At 45.9% G+C, this 26,666-nt stretch overlaps 1 protein-coding gene across 1 annotated transcript in view; it reads right to left on the bottom strand.

Moving 5' to 3' along the window:
- Nucleotides 1-6,878: 6,878 nt before the first annotated feature.
- ZBTB49 (zinc finger and BTB domain containing 49) overlaps nt 6,879-26,666 on the bottom strand; it is a 27,687-nt gene continuing 7,899 nt past the window's right edge. Inside the window, exons 3-8 of the mRNA XM_069495987.1 lie at nt 24,406-25,508; nt 21,726-21,772; nt 15,021-15,094; nt 12,380-12,462; nt 12,127-12,288; nt 6,879-7,852 (exon numbers count right to left, since the gene is read on the bottom strand). Of these exons, the coding sequence (XP_069352088.1) occupies nt 7,188-7,852; nt 12,127-12,288; nt 12,380-12,462; nt 15,021-15,094; nt 21,726-21,772; nt 24,406-25,508 (2,134 nt within the window). The 3' untranslated portion in view covers nt 6,879-7,187. The remainder of the gene's footprint in view (nt 7,853-12,126; nt 12,289-12,379; nt 12,463-15,020; nt 15,095-21,725; nt 21,773-24,405; nt 25,509-26,666) is intronic.

Below are 26,666 nucleotides of genomic sequence, written 5' to 3'. Positions count from 1 at the left end.
GGGTGGGCTCATCAAAGTGTGCAGAGTCACGACGGGCCAGGAGCTGGTGGAGGGTATGGTAACTCCCGGGCCTGCAGCTGGTGGGGACAAGACGCAGCCACACCAGGGTCCTCAGGCTCTGAGCACACTGAGAGGCCCCAAAGAGAGATCTCCCTGCTGCAGACACGAGCAGGTGCCAGCAGGGGCCCAGGGACCCTGACTCCTGCCAGCGTGGAGAAGCCACAGGTCCCCATTGCCCGATTCCACATTAGGGGGACCGCCAAGGGGGGTGGTGCTGAGCGAGTGAGCACTTTCCTGAGGGACTCACGTCACACCCCCATGCTTGCAACTGCATCATTTTATTTATTTTTCTGTACTTCCTTGTCTCAGAACTAAGAAAGTAGAGTTATCTGCAGACCCAGGTATAGTGTGGATTACACGTTAGGACCTGGCTACATTGCACTGGAGGCCTTCAAACATGAGTAACCTAATTACTTTGCCAGGGCTGCTCTAACAAAGTGCCATAGGCACAGTGGCTCAGAAACAGGAATTTATGCTCCCGGAGCTGCGGAGGCTGCAAGTCTGAGATCGGGGTGTCTCGGGGTTGGTTTCTTCTGAGGGCTGTGAGGGAGAATCTGTGCCAGGCCCCTGTCCCCGCCTGGTGCTTTGCTGGCCCTCCTTGGTCCCCTTGGCTTGGGGAAGCAACACTCCATCTCCGCCTGCATGTTTGCATGACTTTCTCCCTGTGTGCACGTCTCTGTCCAAATTTCCCTGTTTTATAAGGACACCTGTCACATTAGGGGCCCACCCTACTCCAGCATGACCTCGTCTTAACTAATTACACCTGCAATGACCCGATTTCCAAATAAGGTCCCGTTCTGAGGCGTGGGGGTTAGGACTTCAACATACGGATTTTGGGGGGTATAATTCAACCTACAACAGTAACTACTATTTGCTTGGATTTTAGGTAAAATTATTGCTGGTCATTTTAACACAATAATAACTAAATTATATTGTTTAATACACACTCCACCTCCCGTTCAACAATATCATATCTACTGAGTGCCTGTTATGTGCCAAACACTGCTCTAGGCTTGGAGGGGACAGTGAACAAAAGGGGTGAAAGTCCCAGTTCTCTTGGCAGACAAGAGAGAACAATGACAAAGGCCTATGACAACTGCACCTTTACCCCCTACCCAGCTGTGTTCTGGCCTTTTATGGGTCATTTCCTCTAATCCTCATAGCAGCCCCATGCGGTGGGCACGGCTATTACCATCCCATTTTACAGAGGAGAAAACTGAGTCACATGCTCAAAGTCACTGTCTCAGTCCATTTGTGTTGCTATAAAGGAAACACCCATGGCTGGGTAGTTTATAATGGAAAGAGGTTTGTTTGGCTCCTGGTTCTGCAGGCTGTACATGAAGTATGGTGCCAGCATCTGCTTGTAGGGAGGGCTTCAGGAAGCTTCCACTCATAGTACGAGGTGGAGGGGACCAGGTGTCTCAAGGGGAGAGGAAGGAAGTGAGAGAGAGACAGAGAAGGGAGGAGGTGTTGGGCTCGGCTTAACAATAAGTTCTCGCAGGAACTAATAGAACAAGCGCTCACTCATTACCATGAGGACCAAATCTTTCGCGAGGGCTCTGCCCCCATGGCCCAAACACCGCCCACTGGGCTCCCCTCCCACACTGGGGATCTAATTTCAACTTGAGATTTGGAGGAGACAGACATCCAAACTGTGTCAGTCACAGCTGGGTTACTCTGCGCTGTTCCTCTCCTCACACTGGGTGCTGGTCAACAAATATTTGACCTCAGTTTACATGGATTGCTTATGGTGGCTGTATTTTCCAACAAAAATCAGGGCCCACAGCATGAACATGTTTCCGGTGGCAGCTGAACTGCCCTGGCGGCCCCAGCGAGATGCCACAGACCGGGGGGTGTGAACGTGTTTCCTCACAGCTCTGGAGGCTGGAAGGAAGTCTGCGACAAGGTGCGGCAGGGCTGATTCTCGGGGAGGCCCTCCCGGCCTGCAGACGGCCCCACCTCCTTGCTGTGCGCTCACCTGCTCTTTCTGCCAGGGGGGGACGAGAGGAGCGGGGAGGGCAGGGGGAGAACCTGGGGTCTCTTCCTTTTTCTTCAAGGACATCAGTCCTGTGGAATCAGGGCCCACGGGATGGCCTCATTTAACCTTACTTCCTTGAAGGCCCTATCTCCAACACAGCCACCTGGCGCTCAGAGCTTTAACACACCATATGAATGTGGGGGGGTGGGGAGAACACCTCCAGTCCACAGCACCCACCGCCCAGTTCCAGAACTTTTCATCACCCCAAACAGAAATCCTTTAAGCAGTCACTCCCCATTCCTCTCTCCCCAGCCCCCACAACCTCTAGTCTTCTTTCTGTCCCTGTGGATGTGCCTGTTCTGGACACCTAAGTGTGATCACACAGTATGTGGCCTTGTGTGTCTGGCGTCTTTCACCGAGCATCACGTTTGCAAGGGTCACCCCTGCTTAGAGCTATTTTTTAAACCCATTTTACAGACAGTCATGGAGGCCCGGAACCCTGGGAGCTGGCCGGGCGGGGAGAGCTGCTGAGCGCAGCCCATGTTGACAGCTGGGGGTGGGGCCTAGGCCGGGCTGTCCTGGGCCATCTCCAGTGGGAACACGAGGGCCCAGGCCACAGTCAGCACTCCACAGGTTGGAAAACCAGTAAGCAAGTGACTTCCCTTCTTAGGACACATTCCTGCAAACTGGGGCGGAAGAAAATGCCACCTCACCAACAGGCCTCCTGGGGTGGGGTGTCCAGGGGGCGCCGGGCCTGAACGGCTTTGTCGTCTGCAGAGGGCGGCGAGGACAGCCCGGACCAGCGCTGCAGCCGCGGAGGCCGCCCGGGCCGCGTCGCGCCTGTGTTACGGCGCCATCTGGTGGCCGGACGGAAACCCGCAGGAAGCAGCCCGCTGTCCCTTCGCAGGTAACCTCACGCCGGGCGGAAGCGACATGGGAGCACCACACGGGTTCAGTGTTGGTGTCAACACACATTTTTTTCCCCTTTTGTTTTTTTGCTGAAACCTTCAGTCCAAGATTTTTTGACAAGGGAAGATGTTTGTGACAATTTTCTGTGTGAAAAGACAGATTCCACAACAGTATGTACAGTATGAGCCACTAAACAAAATGTTCAAGTGTCTACATGTATTTGTGTCGGGCTGTAGAGGAAAAGGCTGGAGGGAAATAAACCAAGGTGTCCACAGTGTCCCGCCACGCGGACGGCGGAGGGGACTAAGCCAGAGGCGCCAGCCAAGCACCCCCTGCTGTCGGCAGCCTCTCCAGGGGGTACAGTCAGTTTTCCTTTTTACTTATTTGTATCTTTTGATAAGAAAAAAAGAAGTTAAAATAAAGGGGAAGGTAGGTGAGACACTCCAGGAGAAGGGCGTTATGAGTTTCATGAGTTATCACAGCAGCGGGTTGTTCTAGCAAAACCCGTCACCCCTGCGTTCCACTGCGGGCTGGGTCTGACCCTGGGTTTGGGCTTTGCCACCAAGTCACCCTGGATATTGGGGCCCAACTCTGCCACTTCTGGGCTGGGTGGCGTTTGGTAAGTTCCTTGACCTCTCGGGGAGTCACTGTCCCCCTCTGCCCAGGCAGGCGATCACAGGATCTGGGTTCGCAGGAAGTTTAAATGAGCAGGCACCTGAGCACTTGCCACTGTGGCTGGCATCCCACACACACGATGTCTTTGCTCTCGTCATTCCTGGGCAAGTCACCTCTCGTCTGAGGCCATCTGTACAGGGAGGGATTTGGACTAGATCAGATCCTTCGAGTTCTGTCCTTGTACCCCCTGCCTCAGAATCATCAGAAAACTCGTTAAATGCAGATTCCTAGGTCTTGCCCCTGGCCTTCAGAATCAGCACTTCCAAACACCTGCGTCATTAACAAGCTAGCTGAGCTCACAGAAAGGTGAAGCCACAAAACCAGGATATGATTTGTAAGGTCCCTTTCTGCTCCGACATTCTAAGATGCTGGGGTTTCTGATGGCCTGCCAGCCTCTTGGCCTCTCCCTCCGACTTGGCAATGGAAGCCAGTTCTTGACCCTGAAAGGTTCCACAGAAACCTAGTCATGGGCTTTTCTCAGAGAATGGAAATCCCACAGCCATCGCACAGTCATTGAAGACCAGTGAGAAGGGGTGTTTGCCACGTGGTCAGTTAGCGATGGAGCCACAAACACAATCCGGCGTCCAGAGTCTGGGATCTGTGCACGCGTGCACACACACACACACACACACGCACACACAAAGTAATTCTTGCTGCGGATGGTCGGGCTGTACGGCACGAAGGCAAGGCCTGGTCCACCGTGGGGGAATTTGCTGTCTAAGTACCACTGATGCACATCCAAGCCTCTTCGCCCCCTCTGAGTTCTTCCTTATTTAGGGTAAGGCTTTGGGGGCCGAGTGACAAGGAGAGAAAAGGAAGAGAAAGGAAATAAGAATGAAAAAAGCTTGGGTTTTAATGTTTTCCCCTAAAGCTTTATTCTATCATACAAGAACAAGTTATTGTCCTCATCAAGCAGATTTATCGAAAATAGTTACCTGGGCCAACTCAAGTCATGCTCTTTGTACCTCGGCAAACCCAACGCCTGGTGTGTGGGAGGTTCCCAAGAGTTTCCTGATGGGAGTGAGACAGCTCTTCGGGTCTGCGGTCTGAGCGACTGGGAGGCCGGGCTTGCCGTTGACGGAGGCGGCGGAGAGCAGAAGGAAGAGGGCTGGGAGGCGACGAGGAGCTTGGTCTCGAGAGCTCTCGTCTGTGATGTCTGTTGGACAGTGAGGGTGCTGGTAGCCCCTGAAACAGGATTCTGGAGTTCCGGGGAGGACAGACACGTGCTTGGGAGTCATGGGGTTGTTAGACATGAGATGGCCGGCAAGTGAGCAAGGCCAGAGAGGACGCCCAGGGCCTGTGCTGAGGGCACCCCTACTTTAGAATGTGGGCTGTGGGGGACAGCATGAGACTGAGCAGCTGGTGAGTGAGGGTGCAACTTGGAACCATCCTCTTGGTTCTTGTTTCGAGAAGGAAAGAGGGACCACCTCGCTGCTGAGGTGTGAAATCCTGCCTAGGAGTTGACTTAGATGGGGACTGGGAACTGATCGCTGGATGTGGCAGTGGAGAGGTCATCGGTGACCTGGGCAGAAAGTATTCCAGTGCAGTAATGGGACAAAAGTCAGATGGCCAGGGTTCAAGAGAAAAGAAAATTTGGGCTCAATCCAGGAGGCCCGATATTTTGAGTAAAAGGTATCCAGAACATTCCCTAGGTGAAATATGTAGTGGGTCAGACAGTGGCAAGAAGTGCTGCTGGGACAGAGCCAGCCCGGCTGGGAAGTTGAGGGTGTGGGCGGCTGCCGTGTCGTGGGGGTGCAGAGTCCGCAGGCGCAGACGCAGGGAGGTGGTAGGGGCACAGGGGTGTGAGGAACGGCTCCTTCCTGTTTGCTTCCACCTCCTGGGAGAAATAGGAAGCAAGACCATGAGTGCGAGGGTGGGGTGACCTGGGGAGGCTTGAGACGGGTGACAGTGTGACACAGCTGTCCAGGACAGCACGTAATCTCCATCAAGGAGGGAACACTCAGGACGAGGGCTCAGGAGAGTCACTGGAGAAATCAGAGAATGGCTCCTCGCCCCCCCCCCCCCCGCCCTTCCCGCCCCGGCCTGGCTCAGCTCCCCGCGTGCAGGCTCAGACGGCAGAGCTGGGTTCCCCAGGAGGTTTGGGAGCCCAGGGCATAGCCTAAGTATCCATAGCAACAGCCGAGGGGCTCAAGGGACTGCAGGAGCTGGATGCTGAGGAGCTACCAGGGTCAGGTGAGGGAGGAGCTGGAAGAGGCAGCAGGAAGAACAGCGAGGTTAACCTTCAGGTGAGACTCTTAGGCCCCAAGTTTCCCCTCGCGGGCACGCCCTACACAAGGGTCATTAGCTACGCCCTTCCTGTGGGTCGCTAGCCCATGTGAAGCTCAAGTCCATCCACGTGTATTACGGGGATAACAGATGCTTGCTGCAGCAGCCTGGTGGGGCCAGGGGGCAGCTGATGGCTGGAAACCAGGAAGTGCACCTGAATTGGACCTCAGGCCTGACACCCTGTTCTGCAACTGTGCCGGTTTTCTAACAAAATCTTTACCACTCACTAGCTTCTCCCATTGGGTATACATATTCCTGACTTAGAGCCACTAATGAGCACATTCAAGGGTGCTTTCAGATACTCCAGTCCTCTGTGCAAGCAGTGCTATAGGCAGATAATCTGTGTCATGCCACACAGGTAGCTACATCCTCACACCCTCGACCTTACCTTGACATTCTAGCGACCGTGCTATGGGCATGTCCAGTTCTCTCACGGAGGCTGTAAGGTCTGTTGGGAAGAAACACATGTTTAGGAAGCTCTGCCGAGGGCCAGACCCTGGGCAGGTGTTTTCAAGTGGATGATCAGATCATTGGAGCCTTACAAAAATGCTACAAGATATTCATCTCAGACTGTAGAAAAGAAAACAGAGAAGACCCTGAGAGGTTGAGTAGCTCTCCCATGACCTGGCCCATAAGTGGAGCCAGGACCAGCCTGCCCTGACTGCTCTGAAGCGCACGGCACCAGGAGCGCAGAAGACTGACGCGGCGCTTACCCTTGCAGGACGAGTCCTCCTTGGCATTTATTTTTATACCTCTATCATCTTTAGATTCATAAAAATGCTGGAGGAAACACAATATTATATAGAAAATCAAGTTTCATTTATTCAAATTAAATTATAGTATGAGTTTCATATACAAATAAAATCTGTGTAAATATTTAAAAATACAAGATGCTACAAGTATCTTGTAAAAATGCAAAAATATTTGTATTATTATACATATATAATTCCTTTAACATGACCCAAATGTACAGTAGTTGACACAAAGTGTCGCACTCTCATGCTGGCTAAAGTGAACGAGATAGCCTTTCCAAGCCTTTGGCTTCTGCGCCGCAAGCCCTCCACCCCGGCACCTGCTCCGCGGTGAGCAGCGGGCCTTTCGTCCCAACCCTGAGCTCCAGATGCTTCAAATTATCAACCACCTTCAGAAGGGAAATTATCCAAATATTCTCTGGCTAGTGAGAAGGGACCAGTCACAGGGAAAATGGTTCTCTCCCGTAGCCTGAGACCAGTCCGCCAAACTGAGAAAAAGACCCTGCTGACAGATGCTGGCCTAGACATCACTGGTCCAACTCATTTTCATTCTGCAGCGTCTTCATCGCTAGCCCCCAGAGAGTCATGCTGGAGAAGAACTGTCCCTCCGAGTTCCTGTATGCTGTGGAAGGCGCACGACCGCCCAGGGGGTCACTGCAGTGGTTGTCCAAGGCAGCCAGAGACGAGCGAACCATGGACATGCCGTCTGGCTGCAGCGGCCCGGCGCTGGCTGAGGTGTCCACGTCTGCGAACGCGTCCGCCTGGTGCTGCGTCTGCTGCAGCTGGGGCTTGGCCAGTTTACCAGGGTCCAAGCCTAGTTTCTCCTGGTCACCAACCGCATGAGGTTCAATCATGGACTGTAACTTACAATAGGGGCTGGCAGAGTGGCTATCAAATTCTGTCACAGAATTTTCCACTGGGTTGACGGGGACTTTAACTGACACTGGCATCAACGTCACGGACGTGTCCTGGGAAAAAGAGTCTGAGCTCTGAGATCTCTCGAGGTCGGAGGCCTCAATGGCTCGACTGAACCCCGGGCCCGCGGCGCCAGCCCGACAGTGCACCTTCGTGTGCCGCCGCAGCACGGCGGAGCGGGTGAAGCACTTGCTGCAGACGTCACACGCGTACGGCTTCTCGCCAGTGTGAGTGCGGAGGTGCCTGCGCAGGTCACCTGATCCCCCAAAGCATTTTCCTGGAAAAAGAAAAAAGGATGGTTTTAGCAGTGGCCATTCTGGAAGGATTTCCTCTGCCCCCTCCTAAGATACTGAGATACTCTGATTTAAGGAGAGCTAGCAGTCCGACGGCACCTGCTCATTCTGGGAGGCTTTCCGTCCTGCGGGGTGCACGTCCCCAGCTGAGGGCGGCCTTCGGGTTCTGATATCTCAGCGCGAGTCTTCTAGACTCTCGCCATGTCTCCCCGCACAGGGCACCATGCTGGGTAAGCCGGGTGGCCTGTTCCTGCCAGGTCGGCGTAGGGAAACCCCAGCTCTCCTTGTCAGTTTCATAAATCGAACACAGCCAGTCTATACTTTAGAAACATCTTTTCCAAAGGTATTTATGCATTCAGCTTTTTTTTTTTTTTGGTATGATTAATTCTTTTTTTATTCTTATTTCAGCATATTATGGGGGCACAAAAGTTTAGGTATATTGCCCTTGTCCCCTCTTCCCCCCCCAGTCAGAGCTTCAAACGTGTCCATCCCCTAGACAGTACCTATCGCACTCATTATGTAGGTATACACCCTCCCCCTCCCCCACCCCCCACATCTGTCTGACACCCGATCAGTGTTATTCCTAATTGTGCTCTTAGGTGATGAGCAGTGAAACCAGTTTGCTGGTGAGTACATGTGGTGCTTATTTTTCCATTCTTGGGAAACTTCACTTAGTAGAATGGCTTCCAGCTCTACCCAGGAGAACATAAGAGACTCTATATCACCAGTATTTCTTATAGCTGAGTAATACTCCATAGAATACATATACCACATTTTATTAATCCACTCATGTATTGATGGGCACTTGGGTTGTTTCCAGATCTTCGCAATTGTGAATTGTGCTGCTATAAACATTCGGGTGTGGATATCTTTGTCATAGAATGTCTTTTGTTCTTTTGGGTAGATGCCCAATAGATGGCTGGATCAAATTGTAGGTCTACTTGTATCTGTTTAAGGAATCTCCATATTGCTTTCCACAGAGGTTGCACTAGTTTGCAGTCCCACCAGCAGTGTATGAGTGTTCCTGTCTCTTCGCACCCACGCCAACATTTGTTATTATGGGACTTTTTGATAAAGGCCATTCTCACTGGAGTTAAGTGATATCTCATTGTGGTTTTGATTTGTATTTCCCTGATGATTAGAGATGTTGAGCATTTTTTCACATGTTTGTTGGCCATTCTTCTCTCTTCTTTTGAAAAATTTCTGTTTATGTCCTTTGCCCACTTTTTGATAGGGTTGTTTGATTTTTTTCTTGCTGATTTTCCTGAGTTCTAAATAGATTCTAGTTATCAGTCCTTTATCGGATGTGTAGCATGCAAAAATTTTTTTCCCATTCTGTAGGTTGTCTATTTACTCTTGTGACAGTTTCTTTGGCTGTGCAGAAGCTTTTTAATTTAATCAGGTCCCATTTATTTATTTTTGTTGTTGCTGTGATTGCCTTTGGGGTCTTCTTCATAAATTCTTTGCCTAGGCCAATGTCTGTAAGAGACTTTCCCACATTTTCTTCTAGTAGAATTTAACAAAATTGTACGCATACACCTCCTTTTTTACACATACACCTTTGTACGCATACATCTTTCTTTTTTTCTGTGAATATGATAAAGGTAAGTGATCTAGTTCCGCAATTAGAACAGGAAAGGTGAGAAGCGACAGCTCGAAACATAACGTTAAAGAGTTCATAGTGTAGATACAAAGGACCACCTGAGAATAACTCCATGACTTCCATGGATACACACCTGGAACCTGTCAACTATGCACATGTCCCTACATGTGAAGTCTCAGCTATCTGGCCCCACTCAAGCAATTGATGGGCTATTTTTTTTTTTTAAAAGCCTTTAAACAATTAAATTAGACATGGTATGCAAGCATTAAACTTTGGGCACTTATTCCATATAAAACAACACAGCAACAACACACCACAGTAACCTTGGCCTCTGTGTTTTCATGTCTACATTTTGCCCACAATGTCAGGCTCGGTATTCTTCACTGAACACTACCGTGACGGCATTTTTACCATTTCCTTTGTTGTCTTTGTAATGTGCCCTTTACTTAAATATGCGGTATCTTGGGGATTCGAGCTTCATAACTGTTCTTTTATTGCTACACATTCTGGCTGCTTCCAACTAATTGTACTATACATGATGTATAACATAGCTCAACTAACATCTTCAGGCATGAAGTTTTTGTCTTTCTTTTCATTGCTTCTTTAGGATAAATTCTCCATGGTAGAATTATTGGGCAAGGCAGGACGACCATTTTTAGGGTCCTTAATACATATAAGTTTTAGTCATGGTAGCATCCCCACAAGGGGAGAAGAGTATGGGAGGTGTCTTTCCTTTATCCCTTAAGTCGAGGGAGGAGCTTGGCTTGACTTGCGTCCCAGCCACGAGGAGGGCAGAGTGCAGGGGCGCCCGCCTCCTGCAGGGCACATCCAGCAGGACACAGGGGGGCCAGTGCTCCCCGTACAGGACAAGGGGCACCTTGGACTGCTCCAAATCAGGCGAGAGAGAGTCTCCCTGGAGCAAAATGCCACAAAATCCAGGGCTAGAGGGAAGAAAAGAGCTGGCGGGAAACGCATGCCTGCATCTTGGAAGATGCAATGAGGTGCTTAGGGGAAGAGAAGGGAAGGCTGTCTTGAGAACTCTGAAGTGCCGGAGAGAGCGAGCAGCTTTAAACACTGAAAAGCTCAGCATGTGTAGGTGTTGTAAAATTGAACCTGTCTACATCCTCGAGCAAATGAAAACACTTATCCATGTGAGCACTGTATGTGAATGTCCACAACAGCTACAAAGGACCCCATGTTGTATGAGTTCATTCATGTATCTCCAGAACAGGCAAGTCCAGAGACAGAAAGTAGATCAGTGGCCGCCAGGGTCTGGCAGGTGGGGATGGGGGGTGACTGCTAATGGGTGTGAGGTTTCTTTTTGCGGGTGATAAAAATGTTCTAAAATTAGATTGTGGCGAGAATTACCCAGCTTTGTGAAGATACCAAAAATCAGTGAATTGACAACTTTAAATTGGTAAATTTTATGGTATGGGAATATTGTCTCAAAGTGTTAAAGAAATTGAACCTGTCACATAAGAACACTCCTGCTCTATTTCCCCTCTGTGCCCCTGAAGCTGCTCCTGTCAGGGTCAGAAGCCATGGTCAGAAGCCATGGTTAGCGAGCTGGGGAGAGGGTGGAGGAGAAGGTCCTGCCTGGCCCCCTTCGCCATGGGAGGACGGGGGTGGGGAGAAAATCTGACTTTAAATCAGGTTCACAGCTGTGCTAATTCCTTGGTACTGACACTAAATTAGCGCTTAGAGACTATGTTCATGATTTAAAGTGATGAAATTTTACTTTCTAAGAGTAATCAGAACGATTATGGTGGAGTTGCCTAAATCTGTCTCCAGGAGAGTTGTATACAATTTAAATGGAGAGACAAAAACAAAGTTGCCTTCTGGTCCTATCCAGAAGTCCTGCCTGGTTGAAGACACCAATGACAGAACGAGCCACTCTGAACCGTGTCCTCCTCCAGGCTTTTCACAGCCGGACCTGGAGCACTTCCCGCTTGTTCTAAACAGATGGCCACAGAAATCCCCTCTGCTCATGGCTGTGCTCACGACTCGGTGGGCGTCACTGTGTCCTTGCCACAGGCACACCCACCGCCCTCCTTAGAGGCCTCGCACGTGCAGACCCTGGCTCCGTCACTGCTACCACGGGGGACGGGTCACCTGGCCCCGAGTCGCCATCCCCCGGCCCGTCTGTGCGGCACGTGCCCTGAAGCCAAGGGCTGCCAGCTGGCCGCTCGCCTTCCCTGATGCCCGTGAAAATGACCTTTGCTCCACAGACGCCTGATCCCCAGAGACCCACCCTCCTGACCCCAATATGTGCTCCTAAAGCTCTGGTGGGACAAACCGTCCTGCAGCCCCCACACCGCGATCGTCCATGCGGAGGCTGCCACCCATCCTGCTCTCCTGTCATTTGCCAACTGCCCACCCCCCTGCCATCTGGACCATGAGCACTTGGTGCCTGAGACTGTGTCACAGTCATCTTTGTATCTGGAGCATCTAGGACGGTTTCTGATACCTCCACGTGAGGCAGTGAATGCCCGACACGTGAGCGCAGGACTAGCTGAGAGGCAGTAAAGAAACAGCATTACTCTCACTTCACCAGGACAAAACAAACGACTCATCCCAGGCACTGGATCAGCCAATGAAGGAGCGGGGCAAGGCCCTCCCCACACCACGGTGACTAGGTGACAGCCAGAAACTTACCACAGGCAGAACAGCTATAAGGCCGCTCACCCGTGTGCCGCACTCTATGTTTTACTAACTTCCTTTGCATATTAAAAGACTTTCCACATTCATCACAGGTGAAGACTTTATCAGCCGTGTGTGTCTTTTTGTGCTCCTTCAAATTACTGAAGTTACTAAACCCTAGAGAGACCAGAACAGGTATTAGGCTGAAAGACAGAACATTTTAATCAGAAATCTCCAAGAAAAAAAAGAGGAAAACACTCAGCTGTACCTCGGCCACAGATGTCACACAAGTGTGGTTTTTCTCCTGAGTGAATAATAATGTGACGTTGGACGTCGCCAGAGGCTGCAAACCTGGAATGTAATTTGAAAATTCAATTCAGAACCTTTCTGCATTACTGTGATCTTTATAACTGCAAGTCACTGAGGAGGAGATGATCTGCTCCCAATATGGCTTCAGAATGGAATCAGAAGGGGCCTGATTTCATCTGGAATGTACATTTAAACAACCCTTTCCCTTCTCCTTTTTAAGAAAAGTAAAAGATGATGCAAGTGTCTTGTTTTTAAAACATTTTTTCTACTGGTTTCATTAAACTCTCTTCCTCAGTTTTATACAGCACAAGACCAGACATTATATGGTCTAGCATTACCTTAGGGGCTGTAAGAGGGAAAAAAGTCTGTCTCATTAGCTCAGAGGCCAGTGAGGCCCTTCCACCCTCGCAGTCCTGCCAGCGCACCTGCGGGCCTGGGGGAGACCCCGGCGTGGCGGTGCCAGCCCAAGGAGGACCCCTGGAGAGCCCAGAGTGGCTTCTGCCCTGGTCCTGGCAGGCACAGCCCTCACTCTTTTCACTATAAGGTGAAGTGCAAGTAGCAGCTCAGAGTGCCGAGGGCTGAGATGTGTGGCCATAAAGGTTCTTAGAAAATCCTCACCCTCCCCTGCCCTGAGTATCCCCAGAGAACAGGTTCTTCTCTGGCCTACCTGAGTCAAAACAGAAACTCATGCATGTGAGTCTTACACTGAGAAACCAAGGGACCCAGGTGAAGACAGGGAACTAGCATTCACCGAGCGGCTGCTGTGCGCCAGGTGACAGGACAGGTGCTGAACAGACAGCACCGCTTCACTGCTCCACACCCTCACCCGGCAGGCACTTCCACCCCCATTTTCCAGATGGGAAACCAAGTTTGGAGAGGGTCACTGACTTGACTCAGATAGCATTTCCAACCCAGGCCCTCAGATGGGGAGATCTCTGTTCTTCCCTTTCCACCACACTTGACAGAATAGCACGTTATGTTCTCAGGAACGTGTGGAACACACACCTGACTGTAAATGCATGCCTTATTCTTAAATGGAATTCAGAAGGCTGATTTGAAACACTGTGCAGAACCAGACCTTCAGGGGCCGACAGTGAAGTGACACCCTCTGAGGCAGCAGGAGGTCTATGCTACCAGGCATCTGAAATGAGCAGGTGATACCTGGGCCCTGAACTTGGCTTTCAGTGTTCATGTAGCTACAGCAGAAAGGGAGACACGTTAGGCTCTTTAGCTTTTACTTATTATTTTTTATTTTCTTTTTTTTTTTTTTTTTTTTGAGACAGAGTCTCACTCTGTTGCCCAGGCTAGAGTGAGTGCCGTGGCGTCAGCCTGGCTCACAGCAACCTCAAACTCCTGAGCTCAAGTGATCCTCCTGTCTCAGCCTCCCGAGTAGCTGGGACTACAGGCATGCGCCACCATGCCCGGCTAATTTTTTCTATATATATTTTTAGCTGTCCGTATAATTTCTTTCTGTTTTTAGTAGAGATGGGGTCTCGCTCTTGCTCAGGCTGGTCTCGAACTCCTGAGCTCAAACGATCCGCCCACCTCGGCCTCCCAGAGTGCTAGGATTACAGGCGTGAGCCACCGCGCCCGGCCTATTTTTTATTTTCTATCACCAGCAGAGACAACTGTTTTCCCGAAACTGAATCGAGAGTCGCTTCGTCCTCTACTGTTCTCACAGCAGGTGCTGCAGACTTTAGTAGAGGACGGTGACTTCGAATTGTCCCCATGCCCATCTCCTCCCCCGGGACTCTTCAGTATGAACCTGTCAGAGGCAGAGACTGTACTGTTTATGTTCCCATCACAGCACTTGGCATGCAGCAGGTGTCTAATACATGGTGAATGAATGAATGATTACACGACTGAATATAAACACTGTGTAGCCAGGGCGCACACAGCTTCACGGCTGGTGTAGTCTTGGCTGACGCCTGCTGTTCCAGCACAAGCATCAGACGACAGAGTCATAGATGCCCAGGAGATCAGCCTGGGGGCGGGAAGGAGTGCTGACACGCCGGCCTGTGCCCCGGGACACGCGCCCCTCATCTACAGTACACTGCGGAGAAGGCGCAGACTGCCACATATTCCATTCCATCTCGAGAATCAGCTTCTTATTGCCCAGTCAAAATCCTACCCCCATCAAGGCTTAGCTCCACCCTCCTGCAGCTGAAATCTCACAGCCCATTATGGATCCACGGCTCGTGGCACCTTCTGCCACCTTCTCTCCTGAAGTCTAGTCACTCAGGCTGCAAGTCCCATTTCCCCTATCGGGCAGTCATCTCCTTGGGGGCATTAATTTAGTTTTGGAGACATTTTTGAAATGAATGAAATTTAGAATAAAATAATTTTGTTTCATGTAAAACCTCATTTCCTTCCCAAGACCCCTGTCCTAGATTTTCTTTCTCTTAATTAACTTTTCTTTTTATTATTCTCTCGTGCGTCACATGAAAAGCCAGAGGGTTTGAATTTACCTGTGTTCCGTTGTGGCAGAGTGAGCCCATGTGTGGCTCACACACAAGCCACAGACGCAGAGAACACCGACTGCCACAGACACTCAGCCTACGAGTGGCCCTGACACATGAGAGAACAAGCCCAGCACTCACCTCTTTCCACAGATTTCACAGATGTACGGTTTTTCACCAGAATGCCGACGTAAGTGAGTCTGCAAGTTACCTGCCTGCAAAAAGAGGAAAAGAAAAAACACACCAATAATGAAAGGGTTTTTTTTTAAGTTATCTAAATTCAAAAGGAAAACTGACAAATTTAGCCAGGTTCCAATCCAGCCTCCAAATGAAGGCTAGATACACACAATTGAAAAGCAGCCATGTGCAAGGAGATCAAGTAAAGGCAAATTCTAACTCTGCCCAGCGAGCTGCTGAACAGGGGATGTGTCTTCATCCTGTCCTCCACCTGAGCCCCCGCTGTGTCCTGGCTCAAGTGTGCACTTTGTGTTGCTTCCCTCTTAGATGGGACCCCTCGGAAGCTGCTCTGGTGGTCTCCAGCCTGTATTTTAAACAGACCTTTATGTATTATATTTGGACCGTCTCTATATAACATCATCTGGAAAAAAAAAACAACACTTGTATGTGCTTATTTCAGTATTGTTTCTTTCCAAAAAAACATGCTTTTGTTCATAAAGAAGGGAAGACACTTCCAAAAAGTATTTCCTCTGGCAGTGCAGTTGGTTCTGCCGGACAGGTTTGTCATTTTTACCTCTGTGCAAAAATGCAAACCAGGAGACTCACAGCAGCCATTTGGTTGCAGGGCCTTTGTGTTCCTGGTTCCTGAAAATACCAGGGCTTTGCAAAGAATAACAATGAAACAGAGATCATCAAATAGATTTCCAGGTACTAATCAACAGGCAATCAATACTAAATTAACTAAAGTACAGTGGAATTAAAACTGCAAATGCCTCAGATGTTAAAAAAGCTACTTGCGAATGTTTTAAATTATGATTTGGAAACCAAATCTTCCATTGCTGTAATTTAATAGTCTCAACCTGTCATTTCCCACATTTAATTTTTTATAGTGTTTTGTTGCAAACAAACAAACAAACAAACAAACAAAAAACTCAACATGAATTGAACTAACATACCCAGAGGTAATAACGTGTAGGCATATGCACAAGATAAGCCAAAACCGAGAATGAACACTATTCAACCAACATAACAAATTTGGTTTTTTAAATTTGCAAACTATATTTTAAATAAAATACAAAGATAGTTCATGGTTATAGGTTTGAAGGTGAGTTGGATGTCTACTTGTGAGTGAAAACTCACAAGTATAAAAAATGTTGCCTGTGGATTCTGTAACACTGAAGATTCATCATGTCTATCAGACTCTGGGAAACAGAATTAGATATTACATTTAAGAATATGATAAATATGGCTTAGAAAAACTCGTTTATTTTCAATAATCAAAGAGAAAGAATTTGGCAAAACTGTGGAAAATGTCCAGATTTTAATAGAATGACTATTAACAATAAAACAACAAACTCAACAGTACACATTTGTTGAAATTCCAATTAAGCCTTTACATGCATTATTAAATTACCATTGGGAGTTGGTATTATCTTTTCTTGATGAAAAATTGAGATTCAGATAAATAAAGTAGTTGCCTCAGTTACAATGTTGGGGCAGAAACTAGTATTGGTTTGTGTGGGTTTACTAGTGGGGAAACCTGAGGCTGTGCAACTTTCTATGAACAAACTAGCATGTTTTGGATACTCAGCATGACAGAGGGTCACTTTACCCTGCAGGAAACAGCTCGCTGGAGAGTTAAGATAATGCAGCACTAACTGTTTTAAATCAGTCACTTCCAAATTTCAGAAAGCTGATCAGTCATACAATAATCTGAATAGCACCATCTACTCAACTGTTAAATTAGATCTCTACTGTTTGAAGTTATTTTGTAAACTATTTATTATAACTGAAATGCATTCTGAGTCAATTCTTAGCAATGCTGCATTTTTTGTGATCATGGTATCTTCCCTGCCAGGTAAGTATATGAATGTTGCATTTTTCTTTTAAAAATGGCATAACAATTACTTGTTTTCAAAGCAAATATAATCAAATGGTTTTCCACTTAACATTATAATGAGTGGTAGTAAAAGACTTTAAAAAGTTTCTTTACCTATTTCATACTGGAAATATATAATGAAAATAATCTTTCCCCCAGATAAAGGACTATATACTAGTTTGATAAATAGTATAAAAGTAAATTAAATAAAACTAATGGAATGATTCAGATAAAAATCCAACAGTACATTTATATAATTTACACCAGATTACAGAGCAAACTTGGGCCCAGATTATTAGCGCTTTAGTCAGTGTTTTTATTTTTGGTCAACTTTTGATATACTCTAGTACTAATTATATCCTAAGTGCACAGACCACATCTTAGAAATCATCTAAATATATATATGGTTGCATCCATAAAAACTCTAGCAAGTGGTAATTATGATACGATAGCTACCATTTGTTAAGAGCTTACTATATACATGAAGCTCTTTGCTAAGTGGTTGCAAAGAGTATTTAACTCATCATCACAATGTCTTATGAAACAGTTTTATTCACATTTTACAGAGAAGTCAACAGAGGCTCCGGGACTGGGAGGTAAGTAACTGGCCTCGGGTCATAAAACTGGGATTGAACACACTAATTCAGGTTTGTCTGGCGACTCCAAAGTTTGTATTGTTACACCTGTGCTGAAGATATTAGCAATAAAGAAATTTCTATTCCTTCCAAGTCAACACCATTTTAAATTAAAATGGAGTTATCAGAATTTTTGACAGAAAAACTCTGCTCTAGAGAAGAATTAACATCAGGGTTGAATTATTTTTACAATAAACTCCTTCTGATACGTCCTTGAACATCTGTATTTAAACACGAACAAAATCAGCATCTACCCCTATCATGAGCACTCTTAATGGCAGCTGAGTGTTTATACATAAAACAAGTCAGGGAATCCCAAAACTTCAGAGATAAAAGGGATTTCAGATCTTAAGTCATCTAGCTCAGGAGTGTCAAGACTTTAGAATTTTGCAAAGTAGTAAAATTTAAAACAAAATCTAAGGATTAACATAGAGATATGACCTAACCAATGATCATTATATTGATAAAATGAAATTTAATACCAAAAGTGTGAAAAATATCCCCTCAGAGCTGAAAATTTAATAGGTTAGGGAAAGCTCATTCAAGTGTCCTTATTTTTGCCTTTTCACCACGGATGGGTGACACTGTCACCTCTGCACACCAGCACCCTGGGAACGCCACATTGGTGCTGCTGCCTACGTAAGGCACTGGCACCCCCAGACGTGGGCAGACACCCCGCGAGCCGGCGCTGCAGGGAGAGCACTGCCTCTCACAGCCCATCTCTGTGCCAGCTGCCCAGCGTTTCTGTCTGCCTCCATGAAGAGACAAGACAACTCTGCTCCTCTCCCCAAAGACGGCTAACCATGCCGTGTTTCCTTTCCCCTATTTCTCTGGTGACAGGCACTCCAGACCTGTCACTATCTTGGTTTTTCTGGGGATGCGCTGCAAACAGTCCAAGTCCCATGCCACGCAGGACACACAGCCCTGAGTGCGACTCAGTCACACTCTGCAGTATGGCATGACTCTTACGTGCCAGGTCTGGACACACACAGTGTCCAGAGTTGCATTAACAGATGTAGCTTCTGTTGTCACAGTCTAAGACAATGCTAATGCTGGCTTTCTTATGCTGATGTGCATACTGCTTGCTGACTCATTATGAATGCTGACACTAAATTATCAGTAAGTAGGACGGAAGAGTAATTCTTGCTCGTAAAGGTTTTTACGTGGGAGCATTCCAGGCCATTGTAATTGCAAACATCTATTCCAGTTCATCGCAAGAATGTTTGGCTTACGGTGAAGGTGAAGGACAGGCTAGCAGGCATCATGTACTGAGCACCCTTATGCAAACAATCTGACTGCTCTCTTGCCCTGCAGTACCAGAGACTCCAGGCTTATCCAGTGCCTGCATTCACCTGAGCAATCTCTCAAGCACTTCATGCCCTTACACCGCCCCAAACACACCTTTCAGGTAGAAATGACCACCCTCTCTTCTTTACCCACATTGTTCCCATACATATTGTCACAGCACTTCTGACGTTTTCAATGTACTTTATCATTTACACATTTTTCTTCCCCTAAATAATAAACTCCTCAAGGCCATATTCATTTTTGTCCCCCTTCTCAGCACATGCCAGAGCTCATGGACACTGTAGGCTTGCCATAAACACCTGTTGAAGTTTTTAAAACAGTTCCTTGTTCACCAAAATTTAATAACTTCACTGTGAAAATAAAGCAGCAATATAAACTCTATGGTCATAAAAACCTAACAATAAATCAGATACCAACATAGGAAAAAAAAAAAGATTTCTATAACAAACAAAGCTACCCTTGGAAATCTAGGAGGGTAAGTGCAGGTCAAGGTCCAAAGCAGTGGTTCTCAACCTTGGCCACACAGCAAAATTGCTGTATTTTAAAAAATACCCATACTTGAGCCCCACGGCAGACCACGGAATCAGAATCTCTGTGGTGGGCGGCAGGCATCAGTGCTAGGAGAGGAGGGTGGGGGTAGACTGCAGGATGCTTGAATGTCTGGTTTTACTTTATTTACTTGGTTAGCAATGGAGCGTCCAGAAGGGTTCTGAGCATGAGAATGACAGACCTTAAATTGTTAACATTTAAATGTACACAGGGTTCCTATGTCTATTTTTTCATTTAATCTTCTATGTAATCCCATGAAGCAGTATTATCCCTATTTTAAGAATTAGAAATACGAACCGGCCAGGCACAGGGGCTCCTGCCTGTAATCCTAGCACTTTGGGAGGCTGAGGTGGGAGGATTTCTTGAGGCTAGGAGTTTGAGACCAGCCCGAGCAAGAGAGAGACCAGTATACGCAACAAATAGAAAAATTAGCTCAGCGTGGTGGAGAGTGCCTGTAGTCCCGGCTCCCAGCTACTCCCAGCTACTCAGGAGAGGCTGAGGAAGGGGGGTCACTTAAGCCCAGGAATTAGAGGTTGCAGTGAGCTATGATCGTGTCACTGCACTCCAGTCTGTCTCAAACCAAACAAAAAACCCCCAAAACACCCCCAACAAAACAACAACAACAACAACAAAAAAAAAAGATTGAGAAAAACGAGGCCCGGAGAAGTTGTGATTGCTATCAATGGTCATTAATCCAGGTCTTACGCTTTTCCCACTGTACCAAAGCTGCTAAGATGAAATGGGGGTAAGGCGGTGGGGGAAAGGGAGGTGCCCCAGGAAGACTGACATACAGTCGTGAGGAAGGAGGAGGCGGGAGAAGGGTGATGGCAGCAGGGAATGATGATGTCTCCTGGGTCCTTACTATGTGCCAGGCACTGTTCTAAGTGTTCTCTTATTAACCCACTTATTTCTCACACACTCTACTGGGGTAAGTCATCTTATTTATTCTTGTTTTACAGATAAGGAAACTGAAGGGCCAAGAGCTTAGGCCAAGGTCAGAGCAGTAAGCCCTGACAGGCAGGGTTCAATTCCGGAATGACGGGCTCCAGAGGCCAAGCTCTGGGCCAGGCTGGAAGGAGGAAGCAGGGCCTGCGTGAGAATGCCGGCCGGAGGGCGGGGCAGTGGGCTCAGCTCACCAGCTACTTACTGAGCATTTCCTGGCCGCCAGGCATTCTCCTGCGCAGTTAGTGTGACAAGACCCTGGCCCAGAGAAACTGACTGTCCTTCCGTGACCGATACTGTGAAGACCATGACCGATAATACGAAGGAGGAAAGTCAGGACTTGGTGAATCCTGGCAGGCGGGAGTCGCGGGTGGGAGGGTGCAGAGCGATTAAGATGGCAGCTGTGGGTGTATGGGAAATGGAACTGACACCCTCCACGGATGAAGGGAGACCGGAGAGCTGGCTCTGGGGGAACGCGTGAAAAGCTGGCACTCGCTGCACTTGCTGCTGCCAAGCTCTGCAGGGCCTCCCTCCCAGCTTCTGATGCCACCTTCGCAGCCAGACAGCACTTGCCCACACTGCTACTAAAGGGTCTAACGTGCCACGTGTAAGACGGTTGTGGCCCTGACTTGCTCTGCAGAACTGTGCCCTCACGCCCTGGGAGCTGGGAGCAGCTTCCTTCTTATTTACCTCTGGAAGCCCAGTGCCCTGCACACGGTGACGAACAGTTACCTTCTGTTTCACAGAGGAAAGTAGGTTCCCACAAGCCATGCGACATTTTCTGTAAAATGTTAAGTCTCTAGGTTTCTTTGTGTGTAGCCCCTGGCATGGTGCCGGCCCATGGGAGGCCATGATAAACGTCTGCTGACGAGAGAATTAATACGTGTCCAAAAGATCTTAAGGGAAGTCAGCTAAAAGGTAGCAGTAAAACCAGGGAGTAAAACTTGCTTGGTCTTTTTTCTAACATCTAAAATCTACAGTCTCAACAAGAATAAGGCTACTGGTCTTGCCCCAGCCCAGCATCACCTGCGCCTCCAGGGAAACCACGCCCAGTGTGCTTTACTGTGAACTGCATTCCCAAAAGGGAAGACATAATCTAGGACCGGACCCATCCTTGGTGAGGAAACGAAGAAGGTATTATAAGCATTCGCACACATAAAAAATGCTATTTTTCCCCAATGAACTACAAATTTGTTTTCTGGAAAATGATTTTCTCCAAATTTAGTCTGAAGTCTTCAAGTTACAGATATTATCAGAGGCTTCTCTCACAAGTACAAAAGTATGTCTTATTTGCAATAAAAATAAACACTGGATTTCAGGTTTCCAATTATTAACAATAAATAAGAGTATTCCCACCTGAGAGAAATGTTTCCCACAAATGTTACATTCAAAAGGTTTCTCACCTAAAACAAAACAAAACAACAATTTGAAAAATCATTACCAATATTTGCAAATTTTTTTAAGATGTCTAAATGATCTCCTGTGTCCTACTTTTCATACAGAGCACTACACTCTTTATCCTAGCAGCAGGAAATGAGGAAGCTCTACTTCCTTATAGTGACCCCTCACCCTTAGGTGTTATGCAGAGAAGACAAAAGTGAAATCTTTATTTTCCTCTAAAAAATTAAATTGTTCTCCAAATATAAACCTATGTTAAAATCAAATATATTTATTTGCATCCAAAGCAGACCTAGGTTTTGGATAGTCTTTTCCTTCAGGTGAAAACCGAATGTGAGTTTTCTTGTTGAACAGCGTCAACTTTGTTCTCCTGTTCTTCAGCCTGACTCTCACTGATTTCTAACAGAGAGCAGACCATTCATTCACGCCACACAAGGTGTGAACAAGGGAGAGTGCCACACAGAATGGGACCTCCTGAAACACACGTGACAGGAGGTGACAGGGAAGAGCTCCTCTCTACTGCCGTCCTGTGCGGGTTTAAACAAGCTCCCAGGAGAAAATGAGGCTTCACCCTGGGAGATGTGCGCCTCTGCTGACTTCTCAGCCACCTCTGATTTCAGTAACTGATTGCACTTGGGCATGGAATAGACTGTAGAAAATGGTACCTTACTACAGAGAAACAACCGCTGTTCTAAATGTGGTCTATAGAAGATGATCTGTTTAAAAGTACACTTCAGGTACTACCTTTAACATGGGTTAAACCCCAACAGACTGTGAACACTAAGAACCTTCCATATTCCCCACCAAATCAAATGGTTTCAGTAAGATCCTCTTTAAAAAATGACAATGTTTTCCCTTCCCACGGGGGCTTGCTACCTTGAAGAAACCAGCTTGCCTGCTTTCCAGGCTCTAGGATATTTTTATTTTATCCTGAAAATGTCTAATGGCTTCCTCAACCCTGAATAAGTATAATCATACTACTTCTGTATTCTGGGACTGCATTTATGTCTGAAATTATTGAGATAATAGATAAGGATATGTTAAAACCTCCATAAGAGATATAAGAGTTTGAAAAGAGAGAGAGGTCACCAGCACTAAGATGCATAAGTGACCAAGGTCAATGACCGGAATCCAGTGGGTCTCAGACTTTTTGGTCTCAGGACCCCTTCACACTCTTAAAATTGAGGCTCTGAAGAGCTCTTGTTTATGTGGGCTATATCTACTGATATATGCCATATCAGAAATGAAAAATGATTTTGAAACACATGAATATACTTCACAGGCTACCAGGGTGACATTACACACCATGTACCCTCTGGCAGACTCACTGCACACTGATGAGAGCAGGAAAGGCACGTAGCATCTTATACTATTTTGAAAAGTTTTGGCCTCATAGACCCCTGAAACGCTTTCCCAGACCCCACTTTAAGAATTGCTGCCCTTCTCAGTAGAGTATTATGTCCCAGTAAGCATCTCTGCCACATGACTGTATCTGTCATTCAAAGATGTTCTCTCAGAATAAACAATTTAATTTTGGTTTCCTTTAAACCTAAACAGGTAAGTTTCTCAAATAAAAAATTACAATCTTCATTAGGCTGTAGGAAATTTAGGCAAACAGAATGATCTAAATTAAGTTTTTTACAGGCAAAACTGAATCTGTGATACTGCCTTCATATGGAGTAATTTGAACTACAGTAATAACAGTACCCTATATTCAAATGCACTATAATTTATAAAAGACTTTCACAAATATTAATGAAGTCTCCCGACAATACAGTGAAGTAGTAAACACCTAGGCCAACTGGGAATCTAGAGTAATAGCAGAAGGTCACATCAATAAACACAACTACACAATCACCTTAGGAGCAACTACTGTGGAAGCACCCTGTTGCACATTGCTTCTCGTGCCTGTAATTGTCGTTAATTTGTAACGTGTTATTAAAGACATCACATTTAATTATAGGATGAAAAGTAATATATACATATTTTATAACATAATACGTATGTGTTGTATAATACCTTAAAAAAACTTTTGGGAAAGAGGTGGAGGGATGAGTTAAGATATAATAATAAAACTTTGAAAATTCAATGTTTAAATGAATTTTCATTTGAAATATCAAATGGTTAAAGCTGATTCTTATTCAAAAGTTTACCTCCTGCCTCACAAATCACACTTTTACAAATCCGATATTCATATTACTTCTGAGAGAACTTTTAGGATTATTCAAACTAAATTTAGTCTGAAGTAACCTACATTATGCTTTCAAAAAATAAGCTTAACCTAATTCTAAAAAGACAACTAAATATAGCTTATCTGTTTTAGAATTAATCTGAAATTCTGAGTGCATCAAAATAACTTCTATACCTCCTTAGAGATGGACACTTTACCACACAAAAACATAACTGAAAGAAAAAGTATGCCAACTTTTTAAAGTGGTTCCTTAAAACCATCTGTAGAACTTTAAGTTACATGCATCATCAAAAAGATAAAATAAAGTATCTAACATCCCTTGATTTTTGTTTAAAAATAGCAATGACTCCATCAAACAATAGCAAAACTTCTTACAAAAACAAGAACAGGCAGTGGTGTTTGAACAACTGTATTTCCCTTTTGCCTGCAGGTACTGAATCAGTGTACCTGTATGAGACCGTTTGTGAAGCTCCAAATTGCTTGGGTGTTTAAAGGGCTTCCCACACAATTCACACGCATATTGTCTCTGTGACTGAAGTGTCTGGCACTGGTCTTCCAGTGCTGCAGGGTCCTCAGGTCTCTCCATTTCACTAATGCAATTAAAATTCCCACAGCTTGTGAGTTCTTCGCTTTCCTTTTCGGCAGTATGTTGGCTGCTAGCTTTCTCTGTGGTCTTTTCACCAGCGGATTCCACCCTCTTTGTTAAGCCATCATCCAACTTGGGTTCTGATGTTTGCGCTGCTGATTTCTGTGACTTTAGGAAATTTAGTTTCTTCAGGTGAATGGCCTTTTTGAGCCTCATCTGTTTGGTAGGTTGTGGATACATGTTGTCTGATTCCGGGTCTGGGGCAGAGTCACTCAAAGGCGGGGCCAGGAAGTTGGAAGGCAAGCGCTCCGAAGACTCCAGGATGCACTGGGAACGGCCGGCAGCACACGGCCGGGTTTCTTCTGCACCAAGGTCTGTGGCGGAACTCAAAGTCAAAGGCTGCTCCACAACTCGCTCGTGACTGGGACAAGCAGCGTCCTTATAGTACTGCTTACTGTAAAAGTTTCTGAGTTTGTGATAGTAATTTGGCTGTTTGAAAGGCAGTTCTGCACAGCTGCCATCTAAAGTGTCAGGGGCTTGTTTGGCTATGTCACTTGTGGAATGATGAAGATTAACTAATGGTGGAGCATGAGAATTTGATTCACCTAAAACTTTATTATGCTGGACATCTGCAGAACACTCTTGCAGTAAATGAGAAGGGTAGTTTTCATTCACAACACAAGTAGCATCAGGGGTGACAGTGCTTTGCAGGGAGAATGTACTATTACAAGGCATGCCAGGAGGCTGTTCTACAGTAGCTGATTTTAAAAACGTGTGGCACAGATTCAGGACATTTTGAACTTGCAAACACTGTGCTGTGTCCAGCATTACTTGTATATTGTCCTGGTTGAGATCTAAATGAGAAGTGTACATGAAGTCCAGGATCTGCCCTATGCCGCTGACATTTTTAATATCCAAGTGAAAAACATCATTCTTCTGGCTTGAAGAATTCTGAAAGAGGCTCCTGATAAGAGAAAGGATATCTGTTTACAGTGTTAACAATTCATACATTCTGCTAGCTTTTTCTTACAAATAACACTCATACATTAATATTAAAAAATACTATCCTCCTATGAATGCCAAGACTTTTAACATAAGTATGTTTTAATCCTTTAAAACAGTTTGGTGAGTCATCCATTTAAGCAATTCAGATGAATTAAATCAGTGTGTTGAGTATTCAACCTTCAAAATAGATCTCAAGGTAAATTTTTGAAATATACTCATTAAATTTATAAATTAAAAAATTACATATTGGGGGTGGTAGGGCAAGGGCAATATACATAACCTAAACTTTTGTACCCCCACAATATGCTGAAGTAATAAAAAAAAATTACATATAGTAATGTAGCTGATAAAGCACAAATCAAGAAGATTTGAAGGTAATTCCCAATATGATCTACTTAACATGTGTAAGATTACTTTAAATATTTTTTCAAATTATCCTTATGTATTATATACTAACAGAGTATAGAAACTAAAGGATACACGTTTTTCAGTATTTCATATTTAGTTTGACAAACGATATATTTTGGGCTGTAAGCCATATACACAAGTATTTTCATATCTAATGCCTTAAAAACTTCTAAAAATAATAATAAATCAACCCTTAGTATACTTCCACTTTGTAATCAATGATTTATTTGGCTGTTAGGTTTTTCTACAACCCAATGGTCCATAAACCAACAGTGAGAAAAACCCTAAGAGTTAACAGAGAAAACAAAGCACTATAAAACTCAGGCACTTTATGCTGGGTACAAGGCAAAAATGAATTAGTATGGTATATAAAATAATAAAGTGAGGTAGGCAAGTTGTCTGACAAGCTTGTTGAAGACATTTTGTCAAATACAGTCCTGTTTTCCCCAAACAGCTTTCAGTTCTGTTCTTATTTAAACTCAACAGGCAATGTATCACAATAAGGAAACCTAATTGCACTGGAAGACAGAAGAAACAGGCAGTCCCAACGCCCAGTTTGGGACCATTTTGCACAGGGACAAAGCCTGCTACCGACCACAATGAGCTGACTCATTATGATATGTGATGCACTACATACAATAACTGAGACTTAATTTGATGATTCAGCACTATCAAGGAAAGAGTAAATCATGTTCCATATATTGTTTAC

The sequence above is a fragment of the Eulemur rufifrons genome, chromosome 20, assembly GCF_041146395.1.
Source record: "Eulemur rufifrons isolate Redbay chromosome 20, OSU_ERuf_1, whole genome shotgun sequence".
Lineage (NCBI taxonomy): Eukaryota > Metazoa > Chordata > Mammalia > Primates > Lemuridae > Eulemur > Eulemur rufifrons.
Note: the sequence above shows the minus strand (reverse complement) of the source record. Positions and strands in the feature narration are given on the sequence as shown.